General features: G+C 37.8%; 1 protein-coding gene across 1 annotated transcript in view; it reads right to left on the minus strand.

The window, feature by feature from the left end:
- Positions 1 to 17,743, minus strand: part of NUP62CL (nucleoporin 62 C-terminal like) — a 38,250-nt gene extending 20,507 nt beyond the window's left edge. Inside the window, exons 1-7 of the mRNA XM_065900237.1 lie at positions 17,719 to 17,743; positions 16,015 to 16,113; positions 11,609 to 11,768; positions 4,611 to 4,761; positions 4,304 to 4,353; positions 4,025 to 4,159; positions 2,215 to 2,326 (exon numbers count right to left, since the gene is read on the minus strand). Of these exons, the coding sequence (XP_065756309.1) occupies positions 2,215 to 2,326; positions 4,025 to 4,159; positions 4,304 to 4,353; positions 4,611 to 4,761; positions 11,609 to 11,768; positions 16,015 to 16,113; positions 17,719 to 17,743 (732 nt within the window). The remainder of the gene's footprint in view (positions 1 to 2,214; positions 2,327 to 4,024; positions 4,160 to 4,303; positions 4,354 to 4,610; positions 4,762 to 11,608; positions 11,769 to 16,014; positions 16,114 to 17,718) is intronic.
- Between the last annotated feature and the right edge of the window lie 8,358 nt (positions 17,744 to 26,101).

The following is a 26,101-nucleotide window of genomic DNA, read 5'->3' on the forward strand; positions in this document are numbered from 1 at the left end:
ACAGTATGTAATAAAAACAGCAAATTTAGTGTATCTTAATATAACAAACAGAAAAATAATTTGTAGTAGGAACAATGAATTTTTATAAAAATATGAGGCTGAATATCATATACCATAATATGAACTTGCTTAATAAAAATTTTAGAAATTAGGTGATCTTTCCTATCTCCCCTCAAAAATGGTGAAAATAAACAGGTAAGTCTCATCATCGTGAATACTGTTGAACATACTTGGTATTTTTCTACCCTGGTGTATGGTCCACAATAACAAAGCTCTGTTGATCTGGTTACATTTAATTATCTACAAGAATATTATTGTTCAACACATGTTTTCTCTGCTTCCTGTCCAATGATTTATGCTATCTGAGAAAAGAGATGAATTGTTGCTGATCTCTTGCTTCTTTTGTCCTGCTATCAAGAAGCAATTATCCTTTAATTCACTCATCTTAAACATCTCAATCACTCTTGCCAGTAAAAACAAAAAACAAAAGACTCAAATCATTTACTCCCCACTACTAAAATAAAATAAAACAATACAAGGCTAAGCAGAGAAAAAGGATAAGGATGGGATTACAGTCTCCTTTTACTTACTCTGTTCAGAACACTCATTTTATATTAATTCAACACAGAGAGATTAGACATCAGCTCTGCTTCATGTCTAAGTATGCATGTATTTATCTATGCATCAAAGTTCTATGACAACAAAACAATTTTGAATTTTAGAATCACAATGGTGATCTAATCTTTCACTAAAAAGAAAACCTATATTGTCAACTCCTGCATCTGCATGAACACAGGAAGATGGTAGCATGTATTACCCCAGACTAATTTATATTTGTAATTATTCAATTTTAGATTCACCCAAAGTAGGGAATGGCATAATTTTTATAGCTGGAGGAAACTTCAAGGTCATTTAGTCCACTCTTGACATTCTGCAAAAGGAGCTAAGACCCAGAGAGATTAAGTGACTTGAATAAAATTCTAGTGCTTTCTCAACTATACCATGCTCTCTTTCTAATTAAAAAAGCTAGTAATATGTATATAGATAAAGAACTGTCTATGTATAATTGACAAAGAGCTCACTAAAGAATAATTACTACTTACAGATAGGTCATTCATCCTCGCCTATCCAGCTCCTGGCTCCACTCCTAATTATAATCAACTGATAGAAAGTACAATGGAAGCTCCCACGAGGGGAGATTCCTCTTACCGTAACTGCCATGGGGTGGGAGAGGGGAAAAGGAAGACTCCATTTAGCAGCTAAGACAATAGGGAAAGGTTGAGGAAATAAGCTCTTTAATTAGAGTATAGAAAAAGGAAAATAAACCAGTCCTTCCTTACCTCCAAATTAACTCAAAAATCTCAACTCTCTAATTGGAGCCTCGGCTGTATTTTCTCATGTTACAATAAATTTACATTATGAGTTAACTAGGATTCCACAAGGTGGGTGGAAACCTAATAAGCATACTTAACAAATATCTATGGAAAAATATATTTTTAAGTCTTATAGTTGACTTATCAAACTTTTGAGATATATCCTAATTATAAGTTAAGGATTGCCTGGATATACCTAACAGACTCAAACATGTATATACATACAGATATATGTATATATACACACTTACAGTTATATGAATATATAGATTAATATGTAAAAGGAAGGATAATCTAGCTAACGAGTAAGTGAATAGAAAAATAAGAACAAGGACAGGGCTTCCCTGGTGGCGCAGTGGTTGGGAGTCCACCTGCCGATGCAGGGGACATGGGTTCGTGCCCCGGTACGGGCAGATCCCACGTGCTGCGGAGCGGCTGGGCCCGTGAGCCATGGCCGCTGAGCCTGCGTGTCCGGAGCCTGTGCTCCACAACGGGAGAGGCCACAGCAGTGAGAGGCCCACGTACCGCAAAAAAAAAAAAAAAAAAAAAAAAAAAAAAAAGAACAAGGACATACTTATAGGAAGAACAGAGAGAAAACTCTGAAAATTTTGGGAGAACAGTAATTTTTTTTTGCCCTTCTGGGAATAACCACAAAAAACTTACAAGCTTTTCTGCTCCTAAACATTTCCTGCCCCACTAACTACACCCAGAAGCTTCATATCTCTGGAGGCAGGTAAGGAGCACTACAGTGGACAGGAGAAGGTAACTAGCTAAAGGAACGACAGAATGCTAATTTCACACTAAATTCTGGTTGCCTAAATAGATAAAGCAGTTAACACACCGGGCCAGTAGTGTCAGCAGGACTTCCAAATGTATTCAGGTACTCAATAATGTCCTTGAGATCTTGGGCCGTTCGTTTCAGCTGAGCATATACATCTTCTGCTAACTGGTAACTGAAAAGGTAGGTAAAATAAAGGGATTAACCAGAAATGTTTTCTCCACTATGCACTGTTACTGACATACAAAGAATGATACCACCAACTGGATTTGCCCCAGTTCCCCTACCTTCTCATTTTAATGGATGTAGCATTCATGACCATATTCTAAAAAGACTCCATAGGTGAAGGCTTTTATCCATCTTGTCATTTTTACAGTCACCTATTTACCCTCTTTTTAGGTATCAGAATAAACCCATAGGTCACTTAGATATGTAAGAAGTTATTTGGTGTTTGGCAATATTTAGTAAATGCTGAGATGTCTTCAACAATTTTGTATACATAAATTTTCAAAGTAAAACCTTATACAAATATCCTCCATCATCCAACAAAAGATATTTTAAGAAATGAGATTCACAATAATCAAAGGCAGACAAATCTGCTAAGTTCACAACAAATTGATTAGTTGGCTAAATTCTCAAGATTTCCACACCAACTATTTGTGCATGCACACACACACACACACACACACACACACACACACACACACACACACTCTTAACCTAGTCAATGAATATGTTTATAAGAATTAAAGTGACCAGAGGATTTTTCAATCTTAACGTCTATAAATATTAAATAATTCAATTAGATTTATTGATAACCATCTACTGCTTTTCTGTCCCAAAGTACTTATAGGTAATTGGTTGCCTAGATTGTTGAAGATTCTAGTAAAGATTCCAACACAATGTAAATCTGACTACGTAAAAGCAATTGGAAAGAACCTAATGTTTCAATTATTTCTTCAACCTACAGTTAGGATCTCATGGCTGAAAATGTAAATCTATGTTTCCCCCCAAAAATGATAGAATGCATAGAATAGTCAATGCAAAGGAAAGAAATATTCACAAAGGCTGAAATACAAAAGCAGAAACAGAACTAGGGTCCATACAGATTAGCTGTACTTACCACGTTTAATGCACCTACAAAAAAGCTAACTTGCAAGGTTTTAAAAAATAAGCTCAGTCTTGACTCACTAATAAGACATTGATAAAATGAGTCAGATTTAACCTCAATCTAGTTTATGTAGCCATTCATACAAGTTCTCCTAACAGCATTTTATAATTTGGCCTGATTAACAAATCTCAGGTCCAAAGAGATAAAGTTACCGTGGGAACATTGGCAATATATTGACCAAAGGTGAAGACTGAATCACACACAAATAAAATATATCAAGCCCAAGACATTGACAAAATCATTCAACGTTTAAAAGCCATGCAGTTTGCCCCCAGATTAACTAATTGCCTTTTAAATAGGAAATGGATTTATCACTGAAGCAACTGAAGGAACATTAGGTTTAAAAGAGTCGGTATAAATAGGAGATCATAAATATTCCACAATATCATGACACCACATATATAAAATTGGTATTTCTGATTTAAGAACAAATTTGACAAATATAAAAACTTTATATAAGTGGTCATGTATAAGCTTGAGATTAATAACATTGTACAAAATGCTATAAAACAAAATTGCCAGAATGATTACTTCATTTTCAAGCAGCCTGAAAAGATAATAGTCAAATAAGGTGATAAATGGCAACTACCAGAACTTGCACTTTTCTACCAATTATTTTATTCCCTGCCTTTCAATACCATTTTTTCCCTTTTTTGGTAGCTAAGTCCTGCCCCATTCCTCAATCTTTATTCAGTTGCTTACATCCTCTCACGCTCCTCATCTGTATGCTGCAGACAAACAGACCCACTCTCGTCCTTTACAGACTCCTCTAAAGGGGTCAAGAGATCTTCTAGTTCTTTCTGCTGTGACAGGATAAAATACAATTCTTGCTCCAGCCTGAAAAAAATAACAAGTCAATAGAAGGGCTGATGAAAGGAATGTGGAGTGACAAAATAAATGTCAATAAACTATAACAAGGAAAAACAACTGGACAAAGAAATAGATCTTTAATCTTTCAACCTAGGGAATCTAAGATTCTACCTTTTCTGATCCTGTTTCACCTTTTGCACTTCTCCATGTAAAGCAATAATCTATAAAGGAAAATAAGAATACAATAGTGTAAATATTTGAATTTACGTTGTAATTTTAAAGTAGTATTTTTTTTCTCATATACACTTCAAGTATGAAAGAGTTCCTAATTCAGGGCACTTATTACCTACAGAAAATATTTTTAAGTTTATCACCAATATTGGAAGGAAAAATTAACCACTAAACACAGGTCTATTCTCCTGTGTTCATCTGAAAGTACTTGTACAATGCAGGTAGATTAATGAGAATATCTTCTTACCGTCTCACCATTCTCAATCAATGTATAGTCCCAAGCATTGACCTGGGTGACCTGGTGAAGAAAGTGTTTCTCTTGATCCTCTAACTCAAGGCTCCATTTGTTTACCAGACCACTCAGCTGACCATATGTCATCACAGGAGTTATGATTTCACTAAAAAAAAAAAGGATACAGGATGATCATATGATCATACTTTCAAAAGTATGATCAGATTCTTTTATACTTTAGTACAACATATGAGGACTTAAAGAAGAAAACAGCACATGAGGAGTTTCTCAGACCTGCTCCCCAACAAAACCACCATAACTGGTAAAGATTATTTTAAAAACAACCATTCAAACTCTCTGGAAATTATCTTAATGGAATACAGCAAATAACGATTTATTAAGGTATCTACTAAATTTCAGTAAGAACAGCTAAAGTCTGTGCCACAAACTGCTCCCTTCCTTCTCCCTCAACTCAGCATGATGTAAGCTCCATTCTGCATTTATGTGGCCAAAGAGATGGGATTCCCTCTCCCCTCAGCTCTTAGTCAAAGTGATCCACTCCCCACCTAAGCAGTATCCATGGCACAGTAGGCAGCTGATCTTCCACCCTCCACTGGGCAGAACTAAGGGGAACTCTGATTCCCCTACCAGGTAGTATCAAATAGGCTGAACAGATACCTTATTTTCCATCAAGGGACTGGCGGAACCAGGCAGTGCTCTGATTCCCTGCTGGGGCAGTGTCGGGAGGGCTGGGTGGAGAGGTGATCATCAATTCCCAGCCCAGCAGAGGCAGGCAGTGTTCCAATTACCCCACCAGGGCATTGTTGGTGAGGTCCAGTGATAAGCTGAACCTAAATCCCCACCCAGCAGCAACAAGACTTAATAAGGCAGAGTGAGACAGTGTTAGTTACCATGAGGCTTCACCCCTTGTCTTCAGTGTCAGTGGCGGCCAATGGAGACCTGAACCTGTATACCCACCTGGCATCATTGAGACTGAGCAAGGTAATGCAACTCGGGCTAATAAGGACTCCACCTCCCACCACCCCTATGTCAGCAAGGCTAAGTGGAGAGCTTAACCTCTATATCCACTGGAAAAATTAAGACTGACTGAGGCAGGGCAAAACAGGGCCAGCACTCTGTGCCCCTTCTCCCAGAGCCTCAGTCAGCACTCTTGTCCCCCGTCTCCCAGAGCCTATGTCAGTGGGACCCAGTAGTGAGCTAAGCTTCCATACCAACCCACCATCAATGAGGCTGAATGAAGTGATATGAGGCAGAGTAGTTGACATCTTGCTTCCCCCCTCCGCCTGTGTCAGTGGGGCCCAATAGGAAGCTGAAATTCTGCAGCAACTAAGCAATATGAGTTAGTCCCCCGCTTCCTCTTGTTCTGGGAGCCCTGGGGCCCAGATGGGAGTTGAGCTTATAACCCCACTAGAGGCAATGAAGTAGTACGATGCAATGCCCCCACTTTCATGGGGAATGAGTCAGCAGGGCGGAGGGGGAACTGAACTTCCACACCTTTCATCTGCACTGAGGCAGTGTGAGTCACTGCACCACTTTGGCTGAGGTGGTGTGGGCAGGGTCCAGTGGGAAGCTGAACATACAAACGTACCCAACTCTTGCAGTACACCTTAACAAAAGGATTCCCTAACTAACAAAGATTTAAATAGGACCAAGATCTCCTAACATAATAGATAAAATGTACAGGATACAATCGAAAATTACCCATCATATCAAGAACCAGGAAAACGACAACTCAAAAGAGAAGAAAACAACCTAGAGATCCCAACATTGAGAGGTATCTGATGTTGGAATTATCTGAAAGGAATTTTAAAGCAACCATCAAAAAAATGTTCCGACAAGCAATTATGAAGTCTGGGGAAACAAATGAAAAAAAAGAAAACCTCAGCAAAGAAATATAAGTTATGAAAAACAATCAGATGGAAATTAAAGAAAAGAAAAATAACTGAAATAAATGCTCACTTGAAGGGTTTGATACTAGAGTAGAGATGACAGAGAATAGAATCAGTGAACTTGAGGATAAATTAATAGAACTTACAGAACAGCAGAGAGAGAATAGAGACAAAAAATGAAAAAAAATCTCAAGGAACTGGAGGATGGTAATAAGAGGTAACATACTTATCATCAGAGAATTATGCAAAGACAAAAAAAGACAGAATGAGATTTAAAAAGTATTCTGAAAAATAAAGGTTGAAAAATTCCCAAAGTTGTCAAAAGATATAAACCTAAAGACTCAAGAAGCTGAGCAAATCCCAAAGAGAATAATTCAAAGAAATCTATACTAAGACATATAATACTTAAATTTCTGAAAACTAAAAATAAAGAAAAAAATCTTGAAAGCAGCCAGAGAGAAACAACACATCACTTAAAATGCAACCCTAATTTGAATGACAGGAGATTTCTCATCTTAAACCATAGAGGCTAGAAGCAAGTGTCACAACATTTTTCAAGTACTGAAGAAAAAAACTGTTGACCACAACTGCTATATCTGGTGAAAATGTCCTTGAGAAATGAAGGGAATATAAAGATATTTTTATGCAAAGCAAACTAAAGAGAATTTGTTGCTGTCGAAACTACCCTTGAATATTGGCGAAATAGAAAGGAACTGAAAACAGAAGGCGGCATGGAATTTCATAAAGGAAAGAAGAACAGCTAAATGGATGGAAAAGGGTAAATATAATAGGCTATTCTACCCTCGCGAGTTTTGTAAATCATATTTGATGGTTGAAGCAAAAAAGTATAACACCATGGAATGTGGTGTTCAAAGTACATAGAGGAAATACCTGAGACGACTATACTTAAAAGGTAAGAAGCATAAAGGGAACTAAACGGAAGTAAGGTTTCTACACTTTACCCAAAGTGGTAAAATGTCATTATGGCTAGATGGTTGTAAGTTACGTATGTATATTGCAACACCTAGAGCACGCAGTAAGAAAACTATACAAAGCAATATACTCAGAAGCACTGTAAACAGAACAAGCTGGAAACCTAAAAAATGTCTGAATAACCCACAGGAAGTTTAAAAAAAGAGAAATAGAAAACAAAAAACAGAGGTAACAAAAAACAACAACAACAAAATAATAAAATGGCAGACTTAAGCCCTAACACATCAATAATTACCTTAAATGTAGATGTGCTAAATATACCAACTAACAGAGAGAGATTGGCAGAATGGATAAAAATTATGATCCATCAATATGCTGTCTATGAGAAACTCACTTCAAATACAAGAACACATGTTGAAAGCAAAAGGATGGAAAAAGATATACATGCAAGATTAATTGTTAAAAATAAATGGCTATATTAATATCAGATAAAGTTGATTTGAGAGCAAAGAAAACTACCAGAATCAAAGAGGAACATTACATAGTAATAAAGGAATTAAAGCACCAGGAAAGCTAATGATCCTGAATATGTACCAACCAAACAGCAGGACCCCAAAATACATGAAGCAAAACTGATTGATAGGGCTAAAGAGAAAAATAGTCAAATCCACAATTACAGTTGGGAAATTCAAAAAGCCACTTTCCACAACTGAAAAGAAGCACTCGAGCAGCAAGGATACAGATCTGAAAATACAGTGAAGCAACAGAATCTAATTGACATATATAGAACACTCTACCCAAGAGCAGAAAACAATTTTTAGGTGCTCATGGAACACTGACCAAGAAAGACCATATCCCCTCTCGTAAAACAAATCTGAACAAATATATCAGAACTGAAATCATACAGAGCATGCTCTCTAATCATAATGGACTCAAATTAGAAATCAATATAAAAATAAAAAACAAGAAAATATCCAAACACTTGGATATTAACACACTTCTAAATAATCTATGAGTCAAAGAGGAATTCACAAGGGAAATTTTTTAAGTACATAGAACTGGATGAAAATGAAAATACAACATTATAGAAGATGCAGTACAAAGCTAACACAGTGCTAAGAAGGATATTTATAGCACTAAATGCTTTACATTACAAAAGGGGAAATGTCTCAAATCAATAATCTAAGTTCATACCTCAAGAAAAAAGAGCAAAATAAAACCAATGCAATCAGAAGGCAAAAATTCATAAAGAGTAGACGTCAATGAAATTGAAAATGAAAATAATAGAGAATAATCAGTGAAATAAAGGCTACTCCTTTGGGAAAAGATGAATAAAATTTATAAAAGAAAGCTACAAATCACCAATATCAGAAATGAAACAGGGGAGTATGCCTATAGCTATTAAAAGGACAGAAAGGAAATATGTACAACTTTACACTCATAAATTCCACAATTTAGAAGAAACAGACCAATTCCTTGAAAACCACATACTACTAAAACTCTTGGAAGATGAAACATAACCTGAATAGTCCTAGAACCACTAAAGAAATTGATTTATAATTTAAAAGCTCCTTAAAAAGGGGTTTCACTGGAGAATTCTGCCAAACTTTTAGTGAATTAACACAAATTTTACAAAATTTCTTCTATAAAATAGAAGAGAAGGGAATACTTCCCAGATCATCTTATAAGGCTAGTAACATTCAGATATCAAAACCAAGGACAGAATTTAAAAAAGAAAGAAAACAAAACTACGGACCAATATCTCTCATGAACTTGGATATGAAAGCCCACAAACAAAATACTAGTAAACTGAATCCAAAAATGTATTAAAAAATTATACATCATGACCAAGTGGGATCTATTCCACGTATGCAAGGATGGTTCAACATTTGAAAATCATTGACTATATTTCACCATATCATGAAGCTAAAGAACAAAAATCTTAAAAGATCCTATCAATTGAGGCAGAAAAAGCATTTGACACAAATACGTCCAATTGATTTTTGACAAAGGTGAAAGAGCCATTCGATGGAAGAAAATAGCCTTTCAACAAATGTTGCTGAAAAAACTGGACATCCATAGACCCCCCACCCAAAAAAAAGAATCTCAATCTAAAACACACACCTTATACAAAAATTAACTCAGAAGAGATCACAACCTTAAATATAAAATGTAAAACTATAAAACTTTTAGAAAAAAATTAGAAAATCTTTGGGACCTAGGGTTAGGCAAAGAGTTCTTAAACTTGACACTAAAAGCACAATTCATTAAAGGAAAAATTGATAAATCAGACCTCATCAATTAAGTTTTGTTTGGTGAAATACTCTTTAAAAGATGAAAAGACAAATTACAGAGTTAGAAAAAATGTTTGTAAACCACATATCTGACAAAGGGCAGGTATCTAGAATACATAAAACTCTCAAAACTCAGTCAAAAAACAAATTCAAGTAGAAAATGGACAAAAGATATGAAAAGACACTTCACAAATGAAAACATGCAGATGGCAGATAAACACATGAAAAGATGTTCAACATCATTAGTCATCAGGGGAATGCAAATTAAAACCACAGTGAGATACCACTTCATATCTATTAGAAGGGCTAAAGTAAAAAATAGTGACAACACCAAATCCTGGCAACAATGTGGACAAGGTGGATCTCTCATACATTGCTGCTGGGCAGGTAAAATGGTACAGCCACTCTGGAAAAGACTTACAGCGGTTTCCTAAAAAAATAAACTTGCAACTACCATATCACCCAGCAACTGTACACCTGGGCATTTACCCCAGAGAAATGAGACTTAGGTTCACCAAAAACCTGTACATAAATGTTCATAGCAGCTTTATTCATAATAGTCCCCAACTGGAAACAACCTAGATGTCCATCAATGGGTGAATGGTTAAACAAATGATGGCACATCTATAATACCATGGAATACTACTCAGAAATAAAAAAGAACAAGCTATTGATGCACATGACAACTTTATCTCAAGGCATTATGCTTAGTGGGAAAAACAGTCCCCAAAGGTCACACGCTGTATGATTCCATTTGTATGACATTTCTTTAAATGTCAAGGTTATAGAAATGGAGAACAGAGAAATTGTTGCCCAGGTTCAGGGAAAGGAGAAGCGGGTAGCGAGTGTGGATATAAAAGGGCAACAGGAGGGATCCTTGCTGTGATGGAACTGTTCTATATCTTGACTATATCAATGTCAGTATCCTGAATGTGATATTGTACTATAGTATCGCAAGATATTATTATTAGGGAAAACTAGGTTAAGTACACACAGAATTTTTTGTATTATTTCTTAGAAGTAAATGTGAATCTACAGTTAACTCAAAATAAAAAGTTTAATTAGATGCAGATGTACAGAACGGACTTGAGGACACAGTGGGGGAAGGGTAAGCTGGGACGAAGTGAGAGAGTGGCATGGACGTATATACACTACCAAATGTAAAATAAATAGCTAGTGGGAAGCAGCTGCATAGCACAGGGAGATCACCTCGGTGCTTTGTGACCACCTAGAGTGGTGGGATAGGGAGGGTCGGAGGGAGGCTCAAGAGGGAGGGGATATGGGGCTATATGTATATATATAGCTGATTCACTTTGTTGTTCAGCAGAAACTAACACAACACTGCAAAGCAATTATACTCCAATAAAGTTGTAAAGAAAAAAAACCCCAAATACTTAGAGATGAACATGGCATAAACTGTAAGAATACAGGCTCTAGAGCTTGACTACCTGAATTTTAATCCTGGCTCAACCATTACCAAGTGTGTGACCAGAGGTGAATTATAAAATCTTTATGTGCTCCAGTCTACTCATCTATAAAATGAGAACAAAAATAGTACCTACCTCATAAGGTTATTGTGAGGATTAAATGGTATGATGCTGTAAAGCACTGTCAGATTTCTAAACATATAGTAATTGCACAATAAATGTTATCTATTATTAGCAATAGTAATAATTGTATTATAATGGTATTCAGAAGACAATGGTATCCTTTTCGTTGTTCAACTTCCTAAGCAACAGAAATCCTTTCCCTAACTGCTCCTCGACTCTGAGTCATTTACCTAACATTCAAACACTATTCTAAAGATGTACAAGCAAACTATGCCTTCTATATGACAAAGAAAATGAGACTCACACGAATTTTCAAATAGGCTTACCTAATGGTCAAAGTAAAAGGTTTAGGAATCATGCCAAATGGAACAGTGTTATTCACGCCAGTTGATGTCAGTGGTTTCAGATTCATGGTAAAGCTACTGGTGGTGCTGGTGCTGGTGCTGGTGGTGGTGACCGTGGTAGTGGTGATGGTTGACGTTGTAGCTGGAAAATAAAGTGTATAATGTTAGTAATAAGTAAGAAAATTTTAAATTCAGTCCTTGATTATTCAGGATGAAAAACTATAGAAGTATTTTTTAATGTGAATTTGAACTCCAAGTTGTATGATTTTAACTCAATGTTGCTATAATATATGGCAGGCCAGGTATTTGGATTAAGCTTCTTGCTAACAACTTAAAATCCTGGATAAATGTATAGAAAAATACATTTTATAACCTAACCAGACCCATAACCATTAAAGAAATCGAATCAATCCTCAAAACTCTTCCCATGAAGAAAACTCCAGACCCAGATGACCTCACCGGTGAGTTCTGCTAAACTTGCAAGGAAAGAATAATTGCAATCTTACACAAAATCTCTGTACATCTATAGCTTTGCATACTTATGTGAATATATCTGTGTAATTAATTTCTAGAAATGAAATTGCTAGATCAAAGGGTCAGCATGCTCTAAATTGTAATATAACTTTCCAATTCCCCTACCAAAAAGACTTTGCCAATTTACATTCCTATCAATAGGGGAGACTGCCTGTTTCTCTACACCGTAGCCCATAGTAGGCATACATCTTAGCCAGTATTATAGTTAAAAGCCTCTCAAAGTTTTGTCTACAGCCCAGACCTCTCTTCTATGTGTCTTTTCTATTACACCCTTACTAAAATGCCCTGTCTTCTGTACATGAAATTCTCAGCACACATCATGGCCGAGCTCAGATTCTTCCTTCACCATGTTTACTGTCCACTTCTCTTCTACTCATGGTTATCTCTTGGTTTTCTGAACTTCTATAGCACTTTTGGCTCTTCCTTACACAGTGAGCACTTAACAAACAATGCACAGAAAATTGTGGCTGGTGGAGACTGGAAGTGTTTTCTTCTTTTTGGTTCTCTGTATTTTCAAATGTTCTTATAATTAATAAATGCTGCTTCTGTAACAAGAAATTTGTTATAAAAATATATTATAACATGTATACAATTATTTGTTTGTTTTACGTTAGCCTTGTTTTCCCAATTAGCAATACTTTCAGGTTAACTGCCACCCTAGATAAATACATATATCATGGTGACTGCCAACATGCACTGCCTATTCTTAGGGAAACTGGCCTACTCTGTTCCTGCTGAGGGATCAGGCTCAGACACCCATTCTTTATTTCAGTAACTCTGTCCTTTGATCCTAGTTCACAGTTGACAAGGGTGGGCATCTGAAGTATAGGAAGCCATCCCATATGCTACTGGCAGCCTATAAGAGGGTCTGACACAAAAAGCTCTAGCCAAACAGGGATAAGGTAGGTCAGAATCTCATTTTCGAAAATTTAGAACTGTGGAAAGAATCAGACAGTAGGTAAAAATACGGAAATATTTCCAGAAATATGGAAAGAATCAGACTTTAAGCAGAAATTTGGAAATATTTCCAAGTATGTAGAAAGAATCAGACAACAGGCAAAGGGAGCTGAAAGGACTGACAGAGGAAAAACATAAAGTAGAATTAAAGAGTCATGAGCAAGTCAAAATTAAGAATATAAAGCAGAAAAAGAGGTAAAGAAACCAAAAGGAAGTTAAAAAAAGAAAAAAACAGGCAAAAGGAAAATAGCTGAATTATGTTTATGCAATATTAGATCCAGGAGGTCCCTAAAGCTGACTTTAGAACAACTTCTAAATTCTACATTCCTTGAAGTTCATTGCCACGATAATACCTGTATTAGATTTCCATAAGATTTCATTTCCCTTTTGGCCACAAGGATCCTTACAATAATTCCCCCATTCTTTTGGTTAGCTTTTGTGAAAGTGGAATGAGCACCACAAGAGAAGACCATGCCCAGTCACAAAGGATCCCCGGGGTCACTATCACTCAGGACACTGGAGAGGTTAAAGATTGGATCCCACGTTCCATTCTTTACAGCCATGCGGTCACCACGCTCTTCATCTGAGAATAAAAAGTCTTATTTGAAAAGAATTCCCTCCCCAGAAATGCTGAAAATTAATGACATTATCAAGACCCCCCCCTTTATTGATTAATTCATTCTAACATTGTGTAACTTCTATATTCAAGGCAAAAAACCCCAGAAAGACAATTAAGAAAAAAACAAGTCCTTGTTGTAAGGAGCTTATCTTCGCCCAAAGAAGATTTTTTTTTTTAAGTCAGAATTTCCTGACATGGACAGATGTCCAAAGCTAATGTATACTTAAGAGAAAACAGCAAATTCTATGATTATGTCTGTGTGTATCCCATTTTTGTAAAACAAATAAATTTAATGTATGTTTGTAAGCATTTGGAAAAAAGCCTGTTAAGACAAGCACCAAACTGTTTTCTCTAGAGGGTGTGATATATATATATATATATATATATATATATATATGCATGTGTGTATGGTTTTTATAATTTTTAAAAAAGCAACTACCATCACTACCACTAAAGAAAGAGGTTAACAGACAAATGAACAGCTCTCCAAAGATGCTGTGCGATACCTTCAGGAAATTAATACCTGTCAGTCTAAACACAAAGGAATCTTGAGTCATAAAAAAATGGTATGATTATTTTAAACTGTTTATATAGTATTTATCTTTGTTCCTTATTTTCATGGTATTTTTAAAAGGTATAAATTAGCTCTGGCATAGTAGGCAATATTCAAATAACAATAATATTTCAATTAATACCAAAAGAAGCAATGGTTTTGAGAACGAAGGTTCTATCACAGTCTGATTTTGCAAGTTACAACTTTGGTCTAAACTAAATACAGTCAACTCTATGTTATCTGTGTACTAAAAGGGAAGCACTGTTCTACAAATAACAGAAAATAATTGCATACCAAATTTGGATTTACATTTAAATAAATCTCATTCTGATGATCTTAAAAATCATTACATAAAACAGTGAGACCATCCTTTAAAAGATCCTACTATCCAATTTTCCTATCTTGTCTCTGATCAACAACTATGTATCTTACTCCATGCTAGGAATGGACATCATTACTTTCATAGACTAATGCAAAAGATGAGATTTATAACAAGCAAGCTTCTCTTAAAACTTGCTGGTTATACCTAGGGCAGAGAATAATCTCAGATGGCTATAAATTTACAAATACAGATACCCGAAAGCTGTCCTACAGGGCTAATTTGTGAGATGAAGAATCTGAGCAAGTAAATATACTTGGGGGGAAGGAAAGGTGAGTAGGGGAAAAAATCAACAGTGGGTTGGGGGTATTGATTTGAGACATATCTGATGGGGAGGTGGGCAAGTACATAAGGCAGTGGTGGATGGAATGGGCTAGTAGCAAAGGTACCAGTTTGCAGGAAGGAATCTTAAGACTCAGATAGGTAGGGGGTGAGTTATGGCAGAGTCACCAAAAAGCCTGCAAATTCGTATTTCAGTGACTCCGCCCACGACTGAAAGAATCAATTTTTTGTTCAGCATTTTATAAGGGAAACTATGTGTTATATTTCTTGCAAATATGGTTACTTATAAAATTCTCAAGCCATGCCCTTCATAATGCTCATAGGTTGGCCAGTTAGCCGAGTACACAGTAGAAATTCAGTTAAGTGTTGGTCAGGCAAAAGATGGTTTACATCTCTGTTTAGGAATAATTATTTTAAACTTAACAGGGACTGACTTTTAGTTTATGACAGGTTTGAATAAAGATTCATTTCAGCCCTAAATAAACTTTTAAAAGTCAGAACAAACAAGACTTCCCTAAAGTGGAGTCTGACTTAAATGGTAGGTTTAAGTAATAACTGACCTCTAACCACCCAGCTCACAACAGCTAAAAGGCAATGGATAACCAAGTTTTCTTTAATTTACAACCCAACTAGTGCCTAACTGGCAGAAACAAATTTAGGATAGGTCCACAGAAACTCCTGTAATCAGCTTAAGGAGAGGATCAACTTTAATACAGATCAAACCTTAAATTAACTTTTAGAGAATAAAACTCTATGAATCCCAATGTACTGGGTCACTTTAAATAGTATGATCAATAATAAGAATTTTTAAGTTTCAGAGTTGACAAGAGTTTGATAGCAGCTTTGATTATAGTCATCTCAAAGAAGTAAGCTCATTGACATCAACTGTCTCATTCTACCGTTTGGCAATTGTCAATACTGATGTACCTTTTGGATATGCTGGTGAGATGATCAAAACCTTCTTAGTCCTAGAAGCTAAGGAATACAACCTACTTACTGCTTTTGTTATGCAGTACATTTCCAGTGAGCATTCAAACACAACCCAGTAGTTCTAAAAATCTTACTAGATGCAACAGCAGCTGCTCCACCTGCTCCAGGGAAATTTAATCCAAACCCCAATGCTGTACCACCAAGCATTCCAGCCAAAGTTGTAGAGGCACCAACTGCAGAGAACAACATAATATTACCTATTACTCTTTTAATCAAAAACAGTGAATGAAGAATTTCTATAGGGTATTTTTCATCTGAGTCCTTTAGTAACTTTGGCTAAGCCTCAAAAACCTACAGTCAATCCATTTATATGAAAAGTCCAGAAAAGGCATAGATAGAGACAGAAAACAGATTAGTAGTTGTCTCGGGCTGAGAGATCTTACTGGGATGATAGAAATGTTCTAAAACTGCACTATGGTGAGAGTTACACAATTCGGTAAATTGATTAAAAATCACTGAACTATACACTTACATTAATTTTATGACATGTAGATTATATCTCATTAAAGTTGATTTTAAAAACACTGTGGTCAAGGTTTCTTTTCATTTTGTAGGCAAGGACATCAAAGACAGGAAAGAAAAAAGAAACCTGTCAAAAGTCAGAAGTCGGACTTACCCAGTGGCACAGTGGTTAAGAATCCACCTGCCAATGCAGGGGACACACGTTCAAGCCCTGGTTCGGGAAGATCCCACATGCCGTGGAGCAACTAGGCCCGTGCGCCACAACTACGGAGCCTGAGCTCTAGAGCCCGCGAGCCACAACTACTGAGCCCACACGCTGCAACTACTGAAGCCTGCGCACCTAGAGCCCATGCTCCCCAACAAGAGAAACCACCGCAATGAGAAGCCCACGCACCGCAACAAAGAGTAGCCCCCGCTTGCCGCAACTAGAGAAAGCCTGCACGCAGCAACAAAGACTAAGTGCAGCCCAAAATTAATTAATTAATTAATTAATTAATTTTTTAAAAAAGGTCAGAAGTCAAGTCTTTGATTGGCAATGGAATTCATTCAATAATTTTAATTCCCAACCTCAGACATGGTCATATTCACAAAATCTATTATACTTGAGAAGAATATTGCTTACATATATCAAAAGGTTTCCAGAATCTCAGTCATGTCTCAGGAATGGAACTGTATCTACTTGGAAGAAAATACAATTCAGGTGGCAACCTGCAATTTCAACTAATGTTCCACCTACGCCAACTGCACAAGGCAATGGGGGATGGCGGCCGCCATTTTTCAGGCTCAACTAGGCATCAGCAATTCCTGGCAAGTTTTATTCCCAGAAATGGTGACAGGTTTGCTATAACAGGGCTTTGGGAGGGCCATATTACTGCTAGGATTACAATAACAAACTCTAATGATGAACATCATGGCACTGTGAAGATGCCGCAAAAGCACAAGCAGCTTATATGGACCTGTAAGAAAGAATTGCCTAAGATATATACAAAAGTCAGTATTCTCACCATTTGTTATTACTCTACTAATGGAAGAGGTGTAGCAAAGAAGTTGGGGTTACAAGATAATTAACGCCCCACTTCTCAGCTCAAAGCATCCAGATGTTCATCTTTAAGGGGAGAGAACCGGAGACATCACACAGTGTCATTAAAGCTCAAAACTACAGCTGGTCCTTTTGTCATGTAACACTTCTGATAAGTAAAATATAAGGACTGCAAACCTGGTCTATATAGAAGAATAAAATACAGCAAGGCTTCAACATTTATTTCCCATTTTATCTTATTCACATGGACAATAAGACTTCTTGCCTTCAGACATACTTGGCGAAACTTCCACTCTTCCCATTCGCTTCAAAACATTACACTGTTAATGAATTATATGCTTAAAATCATCACTTTAAGCTGTAATAATCATGTTAATATAAAATTCATAGTGAAAGCCATGATAATCAGGTTTTTAGCATAGCTACTATTGATATCAACAGTTACAAACGGGATCAAGCATAATGATAATTTATGAGACGTCGGAGATCCATAGCTTATACTGGCAAATTGAGTTAAGTGGCCTGATGCGAAATAATAGTATTTTCTTTGCAACCAGTAACTTACATGAGAGCCCAGTAGCAGCAGTGGAGGTAGAAACATTTGAAAATGAGGTAAACAGCATTGTGCTTGAACTAGTAGCGGTAGCAACAGTAGATGCTGGAACCAACCCTAAATTAAAGTAACAAGCAGAAAAATATGTCAATAAAAATAAGTTTTAATAAGTAAAACACCATTATAACAAACTTCACTTATATGGAGAAATAACAACAAAGCAAGGAAAATCAAGTACCCTGATATTTAATAAATCTGACATAGTAAAATCCCGATTTAAAAAATAGTTCATCAGTACTGCTTAGTACAGCCAGCCTTCTAGCACCATCATAAGAAAGAAACTCTACTAAAAAAGTAAGCAACCTAACAGGGGGGTCCACTTCCAAATTTGTGACATAAGAAGTCCTAGGGACCCATTCCCCAGTGAAGCAACCATAACCGGTAAAAAATATTTTTTTTTAAAAATTGAAATCTCTGGAAATTGTCCTGAAGGTACAGCAAATAAAGAAACATTTATTCAAGAAAATCTGCTAAAATTCAGTAATACAGGTGAGAGTCTACAGCATATGAATCATAACCCACGCTCTTCCCTCCATCCCCTTGCTCCCCTTGAGAGAAGCTACACTCCAGGCAGGAGTCGCCAAGAAGACTGGACTCCCTCTTCCCTCAGCTCCCAACCAAGGAATACAGTATCTCATTAGGAGGGGAAGCAGCCAGCATTCCTCATCACCCCTGACACACAGTTAAAGGATTGAAATTCCTGGTGAGTACAGCCAAGAGCTGAGGGGATCCTTTCCTCCAGTAAGCCCCCACTCATAGGGCAGAGGGTCTACACCAGGCACAGTAGGCTTGCAATGCTGGAGCCCCATCAATCACCCTGACTGCCCTGCCCCAGCTTACCTGTAGGGCTGAGGTTGCATGCCGGAAGAGAGAAGCAAGAAGATCAGAAGCAACGGTCACTGCCCAGCACCCAAAGCACTGGTTCGAAGATTTTACCCAGGGATAAAGGTAGCCCATAAGAACAGAAAGCTATGTCTAGAAGAACTGACTTTATTTGAAACAGAGTATGAGGAAGTTCAAGCCAAAGGACTCTCTCGAAAAAAAATAGAGATTTTGGTGGTAAGCAATTAAGAGGAAGTAAGCTTCATGAGAGCAACATTTAGGCTGCAGGCCAGCCAGTTTAGCAGAGATAACCAGGGAAAGAGAAGGCTGAAAAGAGCCCTCCTGAGGATCAGAAAAATTAAGTACTGATACATGAATGAATCTTGAAAACATTTTGCTAAATGAAAGAAGCCAGACACAGAAGGCCACATATTGTATGATCCCATTTATATGAAATGTCCAGAAGAGGTAAATCCATAGACAGAAAGTATATTAGTGGTTACCAGGAGCTGGAAAGAGAAGGTAATGGGAGGTGACTGCTAATGGTTACAGGGTTTCTTTTTGCAGTGATGAGAATCTTCTTGAATTACATAGTGGTGATAGTTGCACACTCTGTGAATATGTTTAAAAGAAACACTGGATTGTACAGTTTAAAAGCATGACTTTTAAGATATACGAATTATACCTCAATTATGCTGTTATTTTAAAAATACATGATCATCTCAATAGAAGCAGAAAAAGCATCTGAGAAAATCCAACACTTTTTCACGATGAAAACACTCAACAAACTAGAAAGAGACTAGCCGGGAGGGAGTTCGGGGAAAAGCCTGCACCGGCCGAAGAGGCAAGAGACTTTTTCTTCCCTCTTTGTTTCCTGGTGCGCGAGGAGAGGGGTTTAAGAGCGCTGCTTAAAGGAACTCCAGAGACGGGCGCGAGCCGCGGCTAAAAGCGCGAACCCCAGAGACGGGCGCGAGCCGCGGCTGAGGGCGCGAGCCCCCGAGACGGGCGCGAGCCGCGGCGGGAAGCGCGAGCCCCAGAGACGGGCGGGAGACGCTGGGGCTGCTGCTGCCGCCACCAGGGGGGCTGTGTGCGAGCACAGGTCATTCTCCGCGCCCCTCTTCCGCGGAGTCTGTGCAGGCCGCCACTGCCAGGTTCCCGGGATCCAGGGACAACTTCCCCGGGAGTACGCACGGCGGGTCTCAGGCTGCCGCAGCGTCACGCTGCCTCTGCTGCCGCAGGCCCGCCCCGCACGCAGTGCCCCGCCTTCCCCCATCCCCCAACCCCCGGCCTGAGTGAGCCGGAGGCCCCGAATCAGCGGCTCCTTTAACCCCGTCCTGTCTGAGCAAAAAAACAGACGCCCTCCAGCGATCTGCGCGCAGGGGCAGGGCCGGGTACAAAGCTGAGCTCCTGTGAGCTGTGAGAGCAGGGAGGAGAGGGGGAGGTCTCTCCCGGCAGCCGCGGAGGCGGCGGATTGAAGCTCCACAATCAACTTGATGTGCCCTGCATTGTGGAATACCTGAATAGACAGGGAGTGATCCCAAATTGAAGAGGGGGAATTTAGGAGCGAGATCGGTGATTTTTTTTTCCCTTTTCCTCTTTTTGTGAATGTGTGCGTGTATGCTTCTGTGTGAGATCTTGTCTGTATACTCTTGCTTCCACCATTTGTCCTAGGGCTCTATCCGTCCATGGTTTTTTTTTTTTAAAAAAAAAAAAATTTTTTTTTAATAATTAATTTTAATTGTAATAACTTTATTGAACTTTACCTTCGTTCTTTCTTTCTTTCTTTCCTTCCCTCCTTCCCTCCTTTAGACAGCAAATCACCCCAGGTTGAGGGGGTGGTCTCTGGGAGCAGGATTTATGATTTTTCCCCCTTTGCCTCTCTTTGTGAACGTGTATGTGTATGCTTCTGTGTAAGATTTTCTCTGTATAGCTTTGCTTCCAACAGTTGTCCTAGGGCTCTATCCGTCCATGGTTTTTTTAAAAAAAATTTTTTTTTTCTTAATAATTAATTTTAATTGTAATAACTTTATTGTACTTTACCTTCGTTCTTTCTTTCTTTCTTTCCTTCCTTCCTTCCCTCCTTTAGACAACAAATCACCCCAAATTGAGGAGGTGGTCTCTGGGAGCAGGATTTATGATTTTTCCCCCTTTGCCTCTCTTTGTGAACGTGTATGTGTATGCTTCTGTGTAAGATTTTCTCTGTATAGCTTTGCTTCCAACATTTGTCCTAGGGCTCTATCCGTCCATGTTTTTTTTTAAAAAAAAATTTTTTTTTTTCTTAATAATTAATTTTAATTGTAATAACTTTATTGTACTTTACCTTCGTTCTTTCTTTCTTTCTTTCCTTCCTTCCTTCCCTCCTTTAGACAACAAATCACCCCAAATTGAGGAGGTGGTCTCTGGGAGCAGGATTTATGATTTTTCCCCCTTTGCCTCTCTTTGTGAACGTGTATGTGTATGCTTCTGTGTAAGATTTTCTCTGTATAGCTTTGCTTCCAACATTTGTCCTAGGGCTCTATCCGTCCATGGTTTTTTTTTAAAAAAAAATTTTTTTTTTCTTAATAATTAATTTTAATTGTAATAACTTTATTGTACTTTACCTTCGTTCTTTCTTTCTTTCCTTCCTTCCTTCCCTCCTTTAGACAGCGAATCACCCCAGGTTGAGGAGGTGGTCTCTGGGAGCAGGATTTATGATTTTTCCCCCTTTGCCTCTCTTTGTGAACACGTATGTGTATGCTTCTGTGTAAGATTTTCTCTGTATAGCTTTGTTTCCAACATTTGTCCTAGGGTTCTATCTGTTCTTTTTTTTTTTTTTTTCTTTCTAAATATTTTTTAGTACAATAACTATATTATACTTTATTTTATTTTTACTGTATCTTCTTTCTTTCTGTCTTTTTTCCTTCTTTCCCTCCTTCCTTCCTCCCTTCCTCCCTCCCTCCCTCCCTCCTTTCTTTCCTTCTTTGCTTCTTTCTTCCTTCCTTCCTTTCCTCCTTTCCTCCTTTCCTTCTTTCTTTCCTCAAACTTCTACTAATTCTCTCTACATTTTCTCCTTCTTTCCCTCCTTCCTTCCTTCCCCCCTCCCTCCCTTTCTTTCCTTCTTTGCTTCTTTCTTCCTTCCTTCCTTTCCTCCTTTCCTTCTCTCTTTCCTCAAACTTCTACTAATTCTCTCTACATTTTCTCCTTCTTTCCCTCCTTCTTTCCTTCCTTCCTCCCTCCCTCCCTCCCTCCCTCCTTTCTTTCCTTCTTTGCTTCTTTCTTCCTTCCTTCCTTTCCTCCTTTCCCTCTTTCTTTCCTCATACTTCTACTAATTCTCTCTACATTTTCTCCTTCTTTCCCTCCTTCCTTCCTTCCTTCCTCCCTCCCTCCCTCCTTTCTTTCCTTCTTTGCTTCTTTCTTCCTTCCTTCCTTTCCTCCTTTCCTTCTTTCTTTCCTCATACTTCTAATAATTCTCTCTACTTTTCCTCCCTTTTATTCTGAGCCGTGTGGATGAAAGGCTCTTGGTGCTCCAGCCCAGGAGGCAGGGCTCTGCCTCTGAGGTAGGAGAGCCAACTTCAGGACACTGATCAACAAGAGACCTCCCAGCTCCACATAATATTAAACGGTGGAAATCTCCCAGAGACCTCCATCTTAACACCAGCACCCAGCTTCACTCAATGACCAGCAAGCCACAGTGCTGGACAACCTATGCCAAACAACTAGCAAAACAGGAACACAACCCCACCCATTAGCAGAGAGGCTGCCGAAAATCATAACAAGGCCACAGACACCCCAAAACACACCACCAGACGTGAACCTGCCCACTAGAGAGACAAGATCCAGCCTCATCCAGCACAACACAGGCACTAGTCCCCTCCACCAGGAAGCCTACACAACCCGCTGAAACAACCTTAGCCACTGGAGACAGACATCAAAAACAACGGGAACTACGAACGTGCATCCTGCAAAAAGGAGACCCCAAACACAGTAAGATAAGCAAAATGAGAAGACAGAAAAACACACAGCAGATGAAGGAGCAAGATAAAAACCCAACAGACCTAACAAATGAAGAGGAAATAGGCAATCTACCTGAAAAAGAATTCAGAATAATGATAGTAAGGATGATCCAAAATCTTGGAAGTAGAATGGACAAAATGCAAGAAACAGTTAACAAGGACCTACAAGAACTACAGATGAAACAAGCAACGATGAACAACGCAATAAATGAAATTAAAAGTACTCTAGATAGGATCAATAGCAGAATAACTGAGGCAGAAGAACGGATAAGTGACCTGGAAGATAAAGTAGTGGAAATAACTACTGCAGAGCAGAATAAAGAAAAAAGAATGAAAAGAACTGAGGACAGTCTCAGAGAGCTCTGGGACAACATTAAACGCACCAACATTCGAATTATAGGGGTTCCAGAAGAAGAAGAAAAAAAGAAAGGGACTGAGAAAATATTTGAAGAGATTATAGTTGAAAACTTCCCTAATATGGGAAAGGAAATAGTTAATCAAGTCCAGGAAGCACAGAGAGTCCCATACAGGATAAATCCAAGGAGAAATACGCCAAGACACATATTAATCAAACTATCAAAAATTAAATACAAAGAAAGCATATTAAAAGCAGCAAGGGATAAACAACAAATAACACACAAGGGAATCCCCATAAGGTTAACAGCTGATTTCTCAGCAGAAACCCTACAAGCCAGAAGGGAGTGGCAGGACATACTGAAAGTGATGAAGGAGAAAAACCTGCAACCAAGACTACTCTACCCAGCAAGGATCTCATTCAGATTTGATGGAGAAATTAAAACCTTTACAGACAAGCAAAAGCTGAGAGAGTTCAGCACCACCAAACCAGCTTTACAACAAATGCTAAAGGAACTTCTCTAGATAAGAAATGCAAAAGAAGGAAACAACCTATAATAACGAACCCAAAACAATATAGAAAATGGGAATAGGAACATACATATCGATAATTACCTTAAATGTAAATGGACTAAATGCTCCCACCAAAAGACACAGATTGGCTGAATGGATACAAAAACAAGACCCTTATATATGCTGTCTACAAGAGACCCACCTCAGACCTAGAGACACATACAGACTGAAAGTAAGGGGATGGAAAAAGATATTCCATGCAAATGGAAACCAAAAGAAAGCTGGAGTAGCAATTCTCATATCAGACAAAATAGACTTTAAAATAAGGACTATTAAAAGGGATAAAGAAGGACACTACATAATGATCAAGGGATCGATCCAAGAAGAAGATATAACAATTGTAAATATTTATGCACCCAACATAGGAGCACCTCAATATGTAAGGCAAATACTAACAGCCATAAAAGGGGAAATTGACAGTAACACATTCATAGTAGGGGACTTTAACACCCCACTTTCACCCATGGACAGATCATCCAAAATGAAAATAAATAAGGAAACACAAGCTTTCAATGATACATTAAACAAGATGGACTTAATTGATATTTATAGGACACTCCATCCAAAAACAACAGAATACACATTTTTCTCAAGTGCTCATGGAACATTCTCCATGATAGATCATATCTTGGGTCACAAATCAAGCCTTGGTAAATTTAAGAAAATTGAAATTGTATCAAGTATCTTTTCTGACCACAACGCCATGAGACTAGATATCAATTACAGGAAAAGATCTGTAAAATATACAAACACATGGAGGCTAAACAATACACTACTTAATAATGAAGTGATCACTGAAGAAATCAAAGAGGAAATAAAAAAATACCTAGAAACAAATGACAATGGAGACACAACGACCCAAAACCTATGGGATGCAGCAAAAGCAGTTCTAAGGGGGAAGTTTATAGCAATACAAGCCCACCTTAAGAAGCAGGAAACATCTCGAATAAACAACCTAACCTTGCACCTCAAGCAATTAGAGAAAGAACAAAAAAACCCCAAAGCTAGCAGAAGGAAAGAAATCATAAAAATCAGATCAGAAATAAATGAAAAAGAAATGAAGGAAACAATAGCAAAGATCAATAAAACTAAAAGCTGGTTCTTTGAGAAGATAAACAAAATAGATAAACCACTAGCCAGACTCATCAAGAAAAAAAGGGAGAAGACTCAAATCAATAGAATTAGAAATGAAAAAGGAGAAGTAACAACTGACACTGCAGAAATAAAAAAAATCATGAGAGATTACTACAAGCAACTCTATGCCAATAAAATGGACAATCTGGAAGAAATGGACAAATTCTTAGAAATGCACAACCTGCCAAGACTGAATCAGGAAGAAATAGAAAATATGAACAGACCAATCACAAGCACTGAAATTGAAACTGTGATTAAAAACCTTCCAACAAACAAAAGCCCAGGACCAGATGGCTTCACAGGTGAATTCTATCAAACGTTTAGAGAAGAGCTAACACCTATCCTTCTCAAACTCTTCCAAAATATAGCAGAGGGAGGAACACTCCCAAATTCCTTCTACGAAGCCACCATCACCTTGATACCAAAACCAGACAAGGATGTCACAAAGAAAGAAAACTACAGGCCAATATCACTGATGAACATAGATGCAAAAATCCTCAACAAAATACTAGCAAACAGAATCCAACAGCACATTAAAAGGATCATACACCATGATCAAGTGGGGTTTATTCCAGGAATGCAAGGATTCTTCAATATACGCAAATCTATCAATGTGATAAACCATATTAACAAACTGAAGGAGAAAAACCATATGATCATCTCAATAGATGCAGAGAAAGCTTTCGACAAAATTCAACACCCATTTATGATAAAAACCCTCCAGAAAGTAGGTATAGAGGGAACTTTCCTAAACATAATAAAAGCCATATATGACAAGCCCACAGCAAACATCATCCTCAATGGTGAAAAACTGAAAGCATTTCCACTAAGATCAGGAACAAGACAAGGTTGCCCACTCTCACCACTCTTATTCAACATAGTTTTGGAAGTTTTAGCCACAGCAATCAGAGAAGAAAAGGAAATAAAAGGAATCCAAATCGGAAAAGAAGAAGTAAAGCTGTCACTGTTTGCAGATGACATCATACTATACATAGAGAATCCTAAAGATGCTACCAGAAAACTACTAGAGCTAATCAATGAATTTGGTAAAGTAGCAGGATACAAAATTAATGCACAGAAATCTCTGGCATTCCTATATACTAATGATGAAAAATCTGAAAGTGAAATCAAGAAAACACTCCCATTTACCATTGCAACAAAAAGAATAAAAT

The sequence above is a fragment of the Phocoena phocoena genome, chromosome X (assembly GCF_963924675.1).
Source record: "Phocoena phocoena chromosome X, mPhoPho1.1, whole genome shotgun sequence".
Classification (NCBI taxonomy): Eukaryota; Metazoa; Chordata; class Mammalia; order Artiodactyla; family Phocoenidae; genus Phocoena; species Phocoena phocoena.